The sequence below is a fragment of the Acipenser ruthenus genome, chromosome 7 (genome assembly GCF_902713425.1).
Source record: "Acipenser ruthenus chromosome 7, fAciRut3.2 maternal haplotype, whole genome shotgun sequence".
NCBI lineage: Eukaryota > Metazoa > Chordata > Actinopteri > Acipenseriformes > Acipenseridae > Acipenser > Acipenser ruthenus.
Window position 1 is genome coordinate 25,158,758 of NC_081195.1, and position 9,185 is coordinate 25,167,942.

A 9,185-nucleotide genomic window follows, 5' to 3' on the forward strand; every position below is an offset into this window, starting at 1 on the left:
GCAATGCCTTTGATTCTAATCAGTTTTAAAGTGGAGGGAGTGAGGCACACACATCCATCCTGAGGTCAATGAGTCAGGAGCTGCACTGTGGAACTCTCCTGGTTCCCAGACCCACAGCGCTAACCACGAGGTCTCTTTTCATCAGCCAAATCTAAGCAATGGATGCTACACAATTAATCTGGCTAGTGTCTGCCTGGCTGTGTCAGGATGCTCTGGTGCGAAGAGCGAGGGAAACTCTCCCCTTCCAGTTCTCTTCCATAGCTAGACAATGTAGCATTCCCTGTGGACCCCCAGCCAAGACAGGCAAGTCAGAAGTAGTGCTTTCAAAAGTCACCGAGGACTGAATCCATTTTAATTTGGATTCATTATCGATGCTCCTCAGTCACTTTATTGCGTCTAGTTATATTTTCCGAAAATATGTTTTTCCTGCTAAAAATGTTTTCCGAGCTGTGTATTCAACCCCAGCCTGATCTTCTGGTTCCCAAACCCTCAGATCTAACCCCCAGAGTAGACTAACCTGTTTCTCTAGTCCATCCTTGATGGGCAGCTGTCAAAAGCAGCGCATCAGCCGATGAATGAACATCTCAGAAGAATGCAACTTCCCATCAAGATCGAAACGGGGGGGCTCCAGGTGACCTGTGTCTTCTTAAACAGATTTGGGAGGTTACAGTCTGTTTCAACCCTTATTAACAATATAGTTATGACAAGACCGTTAGTCATTGGTGCATCAGAAAATAAAATTGCTTTTCATAAAAGAACACAAGAAAATGTACAAACAGGTTCCTAGTAGTTGATTGATCACTAACGTTGTCTAATCAGTTCTTAAAGGATCCCAATGATTCATATTACAGAACAGAGGCTGGGCGCAAACCGCATGCGAGCATCTAAACCACAATGCAAAAGAGCCGGGCTCCTCTGCATTCGTGGTTTCAGCAGCAATAATGTGGCTAGGTGATGCATTGCATACCCAAACCACTCTCTGTGTCCCCTACCCTCTGTCCCAAGTCAGTCTCCACTCAATTTCCAACTGCGTCCTCAGGTCCTGCTCTCGTTATTACTGGAGTAAAACTAAAGAAACTTTAGTCTAAAAGACGAACATTTGAAAACAAGAAAAAATAAACAAAAAGGTAGTTGACGGCAGGTAAATTATTCTTTTGAGCAATTCCGTTCAAGATTTATACTGTTTAAATTGTTATTTTCCATTTATTATTATTATTATTATTATTATTATTATTGTTATTTATTTCTTAGCAGACGTTTAGAAAATGTTCCATTATCCTTGCATTTGGAAGGAAAATCAAATCGCCAAAACGGTTGCCAGTTACCTGTAGTATAAAACAAGATTGTACAAAACACCAAGAAACAGAAGTTTGTTTTTTTAAAAATAATGATTTTATTTCAAAATCAAGACACCATTTCAATTAAAAGCAAACTGCTTACAACGCAGTTCCCATCAGAGGCGTGAATGAAACGTGAATAAAATGTAAAAAGGAACAAACATTCATAAACCAGCAGGCAAGACCATTTCACAGGGGGCTGTAGTCTTGGAAAATATTCCTGGACAATAAGATAAAGTAGGAACCACAAGTATTGCGCTCCCCGCTATAGATAATGTACAACAGGATGTGAAACCCACCAGACTAAAGGCCTGAATTGCAATCAACACCGTTGTAAATATAGAATTGTTTAACTGGATAACTATCACAAAGATCATACCCCTTTTAGAGATTTGGTCCCAGTTAGAATGGATTCAACAACTGTTAAAAAAAAGAGGATTTTTTTTACAGTTTCTCATACATATTGCATTCCCCTCGCTGATACACATCTGTTTGATTAACGCACAAAAGATATAAGCTTCTAAAAAATGAGAAGCAATAAGATACAAATGTATTCCCCCAGCAGGAGTAGAATAAGGAAAAAATTTACAAAAAACTCTTTATTCAAGTGCAATTTGTGGTGTATGTTTTGATCAAACCATGGCCTTAAATACGCAATGCACTGATGTATTGAATTGTCTTGCATATATTGAGATATATAAATATTTAGATAATATTTCAACCTCCCTCTATGTTATTGGGTTCTGATGACATAAACAAACCAGGCCCTTTGTTTTTTCATGCACAGAAAAGTCTACAGGGACTGATTCAATGTGAGCAATACCTTTATAGGGAGACTAAAAATACCTTTTCAGAATTAAACGAATTTTAAAAAGTTTATGACTATTGCGCTAACCAGGCCCTGGCTCAATCTAAAACCTTTAAAAGTTACCACTGGTTTACACTTTTGTTTAGTATTATTATTAAAGATTTATACGAAAATCCACAGGACTTAACCAAGACATTCTTCCAGAAAGAAAAAGAGTTTTCAGAAAATAAATATATTACGGTACAGTACAAGGATTCAGGGAAAATAAACAGATCCCAATGCAAATTTCAATATCAACTTCCAAGAGCATCAAAAATCACCTTGGAAGGTTGATACCTGGGATGGAATAGGCTGAGGAAAAGGTATTCTCTTCATAGCAACAGAAGAGACTATACCCCCACCTTCCTGGATTTTAAATAGATTCAGTCAATTGTTACTGCAGGCAAGCGTATTTCTTCCACCACGATTTGGAGAGCATTTTCATTTTATCTGCTGTGTTTTTCATTTTCCTCTCTTTGCACGCCCGGCGCTCGGAGAAACTCAGTCCGTTCGATATCGCCACGTCGAAAACCTCTTTCAGGTTCTTCTGTGTCAGGGCTGAGCACTCCACGTATGCGATGGCGCCAATCTTTTCTGCCAGCGCCCTGGCGTTGCCCTCGGGCACCGGTTTCTCTTGTCGTCGGTTGAGTTCGATCAGCACCTTCACGTCTTGGCGAAGGTCGCACTGTGTGCCCACCAAGACCACCGGTGTCAAGGGGCAGTGGCGCCGGATTTCAGGCACCCACTTTTCCCAGACGTTCTGGAAGGAGGCAGGGCTCACCACGCTGAAACACAACAGCAGGGCATCGGCACGCGGGTAGCAGAAGTGTCGCAGCTTGTCAAACTCATCCTAAAGGGGAGAGAGAGAGAGAGAGAGAGAGAGAGAGAGAGAGAGAGAGAGAGAGAGAGTTAAACTGTGTGCTCATATCAGCACATTTTGTTTTTATCTTCACAAATATTGGAACAACTTCCTAATCTTTATTTAACCCTTTGCTTCCCAGTGTCCAATAGACATTGAGAAAAGAAGCATAAATAGGTATGGGAATATTCCCAGGGCAGTAAAGGGTTAAGACTAAGTTAAATAATTTACCCCCCCCCCCCCCCCCCTCAAAAAAACCAATATTTACATTTTTACATTTTCCAGAAAGCATTTCCCCCCATTTGTCTGTGTACAGTTCAGGTTTAATTGTGTGCATCTAAAAGGGTTGCGCACATCCATTCATGTTACATAACAAGTGTGCCTTTCCAGTTCTCTTTATATTTGTTTAGTTACTCAATTTTGTTTAAACAGGAACCAAGTCTCATTGAGATTGATGAATCAGAGCTTTGTTTGTCACCTGCAGTCAGGCATATTACATGCAATTTTAAATACTGCAGACCCAGGCTGGGCTATAGAAGCCAGGACCAGGCTGAAAAACGACACCCAAACAATTCTTACCTGCCCAGCAGTGTCCCGGAACTGAAGTCTCACTGGGTTTCCATCAACCTGCACCACAGCTGAAATCACAAAAATAAAAACACAGTTAAGAGTTGTGGCAAATAGTATAATTTTTTTTTTTTTTTCTTAAAGTAAGGCAGCATTTTCATAGGGGGTTACATCAATTTAACTATCCTGAAAAATACTGGAGTTCAGCTAACTTTTTTTTTTTATTACTGTACTAATCAGATATTTTTGACGCTGGACCAAGATAAAATGTTGTCTAAAACGCTGATACACCTTTCTAAGTAAAGGCTTTAGCTCACACTGGTTTGCAGGCTACTTTACAAAAACGGAGGATGGGTCTTAGATTTGTTTGCCGGGGTGGTGGGGGGGGGGGGGGGGGACGGGGGACGGTTACAGAGCTGTATTTGCAAGGTCGGATTTATTTTGTGAAGTAGTTCCGTTCTATTCTAATGGTCTTTTTTAAGTTTGGGGCGGGTACTGGAAAAATGGAAATGGAAAATCTGACTAAACAATATGGAACATTAGATAGCGAGTTTAAACAATGTATGATGATAACCAACAAGACTAGTCTAACGGGTTTCTTGGAAACTCAAACAATGAGCTCGAGGTTAAAGAGAGACGAGAGACAGTCTCTCCTTTCATTATGATTAATAGACACACGTACTGAAACGTTTGCCAACGTTCAAACGGTTTATGTTTATAAAAAGATATATTATGATATCCAGATGTTTAGGCCATTTTTTTTATCACAGTTGCTGTGCCATTAACGCAGCCCCCACCCCCTCCCCCCAGTTGCCATCGTGCTTGGCGGCGAGAGGTGTGGGGTTTGTGTCTCGCATCCCTGGGCAGGGACGCTGGAACAAGGGGTGCTTCCATCATATACAGGGGTTAGAGTTTTGTTCGATGGCTTTCAGCACCCGCACTATAAAAACTGTTCCAGCGCCTCTGTCCCTGGGTTTGTTCTTGAGTGTTTATTTATTTACCAGGAAATTCAACAGCGACTGCTTTTGATTAGCAGCATGACAAGGCAATGCCTTCAATTCCAAAGTAACCATAACAACCACAATACTGGCACCATGCTGCAGTTCAAAACGTAATTAAGTTGCAAAGGAGGGATGCATCAACTGACGATGAACTGACAACTGTGTCTGTGTGTGCTACTGAAAATGGTATCCACAATTGTTATAAGCTCCTATAGGTAGAATGAATCGTTAAAATGTGTTTTATAAACCCAGCTACTGTTCTGCAATACATCATTAACTAGTTATGTAAATCATGTATTTCCCTGTGTAATTTCTATATATGATGCATGTGCATGAATAGGTTGTATACTGCAAGCTAACAGTTTCACACTGTGACAGAATGGTGCATCAATTTATTATTCGAGTTCTGCAATGTGCGCAGTTACTCCCAAACCTGTAAAAATGTAGCCTATGCAAGACACCAGAGTAATAATTCTTACCTGAGAAGTCGTCAAACGCAGTGGGCACGTATTTGGTCGGGTATCCATTCGTAGTATAGCTGACAACCAGGCTGGTCTTGCCAACAGCCCCGTCTCCCAGCAATACGCATTTCAAACTCCGCTCCTGTCCGACACTGTGGCCGGTCTCGTTACTGTTGTGCGGCGGCACCGGAGGAGCCAAATGCGGTTCGTAATCCATAGTCTTCAGAGGTGGCATGTTTGTTGTCGTTTTAACAATTGCCACGAAAAAAATAAAATAAAAACAATATATCAAGTGACTAAAAGAGAAGTTTCAAAAACTTTCAGACAGCTCGGCAGTTTCTGTAAGTTAAGTTGCAGCATTAAAGATTTAATAAATTCCTCCACGATTTTTTTTTTTTTTTTTTTTTTAAGTTCTGTGCTGTCACTGTTTCTAACTCAGTCTAACAATGCTTTTCTGACTGTCTTCTTTGGCAGTTCTGCTTTAAAGCTTCTTGTTGATTTGCCTATCCCCTCCTCTTAATTCCAACATAATGCCCTTTGAAAAAAAAGTTGTTCACACGCACGAGAGAACGAACTGAAACAGGCAGCCCTCCCAGTGTGCACAGGCCCCCTGCTGGTGAACAGAGCGCATTACACCCTTAGTCAACTGAGATTACCTCACCCTCCACTCTGACGTCTTGAAAATGTTATTTTTAATTACATACTGTATAAACTAATTAGTGTGTCAGAGATATTACTATTTAATTTAAGTTACTCATCATCACTGTCGATTTAAACACGCTTGCAATATTGCCATTATTATTATATACTTTAACAACTCGGTTTACTCGGTCTGATGCAACTAGTCTATATAATGGGTGCAATATGAAATCAATCAATGATAATTTACTGGGGGTTAAAAAATCGATTCTACAAATGTGGCATCCATAACGATTTGCCATATGAAGCATCGGATTGAGGATAATGCTTCCTTTTAAAGCCCATTGGATTTATATTGAACACATCAGCCTAAACAGAGCCCCTGTTACTCAGAATATCTATAGAGTGATAAGGGTTAAGGGTTTCTTTGAATGTGCTAAGGAGCCGTATAGAGAACAGGAGAGGACTGTCTTGACAATGTCTCCCCCTGTCTGACAGTTCCTGCATAACTTTAATATCAAGAGAGCACAGAAAAAGTATTATTATTATTATTATTATTATTATTATTATTATTATTATTATTAATGTTAATCATTTAAATTGTATGTTTGGTAGTAAAAAGGTATTAAGAAATATTCAAACAGCTATTCGAAGGTATAATACGTTCCCGGTGCAGTTAGGTTCAGTTACTGTAGTTAAATACAGTACTTTGAAAAACGAATTATTTATAAAGTACACAATATAGCATTTAACGTTTTATACAATTGAAGAAATATGTGTAACTGTATTGTATAATAGGCACAATGCCATTGTGCCTATTATATGTCTCAATGTATTTTGTGGGATATTTTATAGACAATGGCGTTTAAAATAACCTTAGAAATACAAGAGGTAAAAGAGAACTATGCCAACTGAAAACTGTACTGACAAACAGCTGAAATAAATTCAATTTATTTACTAGACAGGTTAATATATGACCGTAAAAGGTGCGCAGACTTGACCAAAGGCTATCCATTTTCAATAAATAGTTTAATAATCGATTAAAATGGATTTAAAAGCATTAAGTCAAATATCTTACACGACCTGTAACAGGATGTTGCATTCAGTTAAACTTAAAAAAACAAAAACAAATGTCGACTCATTAAGTTATAAATGTAAAATGCATTATTGTATTGTAAAGTAGGACCTACTGTTTACAGACTTTTTTTGTATTATGCTTGTATATGTAAACATTTCTATGGTTCCCATCAAGATTTGTAATTATTTTGGGTATAACTGTAATTAATTTGCCCTTGAGGTGAATGTATTGTGTGACAATTATGCTTGAAATACGTCGCCACCGCTGTTAATAGGATCATTTCCAGTGTCATTAAAACGAAGCGCTGGTTAGCGCGTTTAACGCATGGTCATTTGCTGGCGCCACAGGAAAACAATGAAAATCAAAATGTCAAGTGTATATTCCAGACCCCCACCCCATTAGACTGCAAACAAAGTGCATTCACAATGCTAGACTATAGGCGTCCAGTATTAACACATATAATTAACAGCGTGCCTACAGCCTTAATCCCGATGTGCCAAATACGTGCATATATCTATATATATATATATATATATATATATATATATATATATATATATATATATATATATAGACTGCACTATTTTGGATGCAGCAATTTACTACAGCAAAATACATTCATTTTGTAGTAGTCTCCAACACTTTGCTAATGTTTTTTTTTTTTTTCTTTTAGTAATAAATACACCAGTGTAACGTAGTGTAGTGCAGCCAATACATAGATAATACTATTAAAATAGTTCACAGCTGGAAAAAAAAAATGTGATTGGTGTTTTACAGCCGAGAATTGTTTGCCCCCTTCTGGATATTAAAGGCACTGCAGACTGGTTGATCCCGTGCAAAAATCAATAGTATTTACCTTGTATGATTTTTATACGCACCTTTATAATAATAATAATAATAATAATAATAATAATAATAATAATAATAATAATAATAATGCAATTTGGGTGCAAACTTCCTATAACATGTTTTATATTGTATATAATTGTTAAAATGAGAGCTGCATATGTACTTCCTAATGTATTGAATGGTCACTCCATTAGTTCAGCGATCGACTTATCCTCATTACGTTGACTCGTTTAAGATGATCTTACAAAATCGAGGCGATCATTTCTTGCTGATAAGAAGATTGTTTTGATAAGATTTGACTTGATATTATATTGTCCAGATTGAGTTGGCTAGTCCCCCCCCCAAATAAAAACATACACATTAATATTTCAGGCTTGAATCTTTAGCGCTTATAGGATATAATTTATAAAACATAGTAACTGTTACAAATGCTTTTAAAATGTCTACAATCCAATCTGTAACCTGACAGTTCACGTTTTTGTTTAGTTGCTATTTATAATTCTCCATTCTCTAACATCTCCTCAACATTATATTTGTTCGTATACCTTCATGTTCAGGTTCGTCGTGTTTTTGTGTGCAGTCAGAGATTTAAATCTAGCCGTTGCGTTTTTGCCATCGGATGCTCATTAGCAGGGTTAGGAACCAGTGCTTTTTTTTATTCGATTCCAATTGCAATTCCCGTTCCCTTTTAATCAATTCCAACACATCACTGATCAAACTTGCAATTAGCAGGGTTCTGTTAAAAAGAGCTTCTCACAGTGGCAACAAATTACTTAATTGAAAACACTGTTAGTCAATTAAATTGGCTTCAATGAAAGCACTTTGTCTCTAAAATGAACAGCATCCAGCAGACAACCTCGCAGAATTTCCCCATTAAATGCAATTCTCCTCGTTTGAGGACAGGCTACTTTCTATTTTTTTTTAGCGCATGTTTAACTGGATCTACCTGTTTTTTTTTTTATTATTTTTAGTATCATGTTATAACAACTTACTCTAATTTTGTTAACCACAAAAGTCAAGTATCCAAATTACATAAATACAGCGTGTGTTCTGATTTTATAGGTATAGTTTTCAGTTTTAAAGACTCTTCTACAAAATATAACAAAACCCATCTTCAGATAATTTACTTTTAATTCAAACACACACACAGAAAAAAGCATGCATTTATACTTTCCAAACATTCAACTTAGTTTTTTTTTTTTTTTTTAAACAGCCAAGAAACAAACGGTGAAGAATATAAAATTCCAACCTCACTTAAACAGCTCTTTCCTCTAATGCAGGTCTACCAAAACCAAGAATATACTGCTTATACCCTGTTTGCCAACAACTCATGTCTAAAACAACTGAAACGTCAGCTAATACACATTGCATTGTCAAATAAATTAAAACAAGCTTACAATTGTTGGAATGAAGTGGTGCTACAATCACAGACTCTCTTGCATTGTAATTATGACTCTCAAACACCTGTGATAAGGTAAGTCATTAACCTAGCAGGACCTCTTAAATGTATATTACCTAAACAGCCCATCAGGCAGTCAACCTTAGTT

General features: G+C 37.6%; 1 protein-coding gene across 2 annotated transcripts; it reads right to left on the reverse strand.

The window, feature by feature from the left end:
* Positions 1–1,369: 1,369 nt before the first annotated feature.
* Positions 1,370–8,331, reverse strand: rhoub (ras homolog family member Ub). 2 transcript variants are annotated; one of them, XM_059026692.1, is made up of 4 exons: positions 8,184–8,331; positions 5,091–5,292; positions 3,623–3,681; positions 1,370–3,034 (listed from the first exon to the last, which is right to left on the reverse strand). In XM_059026692.1, exons 1-4 carry the CDS (start codon positions 8,187–8,189, stop codon positions 2,579–2,581), a joined length of 723 nt encoding a protein of 240 aa, XP_058882675.1. In that variant the 5' UTR covers positions 8,190–8,331; the 3' UTR covers positions 1,370–2,578. The 2 variants fall into 2 exon arrangements, with proteins under 2 accessions (XP_058882675.1, XP_033880589.1); XM_034024698.3 differs by lacking the exon at positions 8,184–8,331 and having other exon boundaries at positions 5,091–5,632.
* Between the last annotated feature and the right edge of the window lie 854 nt (positions 8,332–9,185).

What these genes read in the sequence shown, in the direction of transcription:
- rhoub (XM_034024698.3), bottom strand. Translation starts at nt 5,307, where the DNA reads ATGCCACCTCTGAAGACTATGGATTACGAACCGCATTTGGCTCCTCCG. An exon ending in TGCGTTTGACGACTTCTCAG is followed by an intron (nt 3,682 to 5,090) that starts GTAAGAATTATT and finishes TTGTGATTTCAG; the next exon opens with CTGTGGTGCAGGTTGATGGA. An exon ending in TCCGGGACACTGCTGGGCAG is followed by an intron (nt 3,035 to 3,622) that starts GTAAGAATTGTT and finishes TCTCCCCTTTAG; the next exon opens with GATGAGTTTGACAAGCTGCG.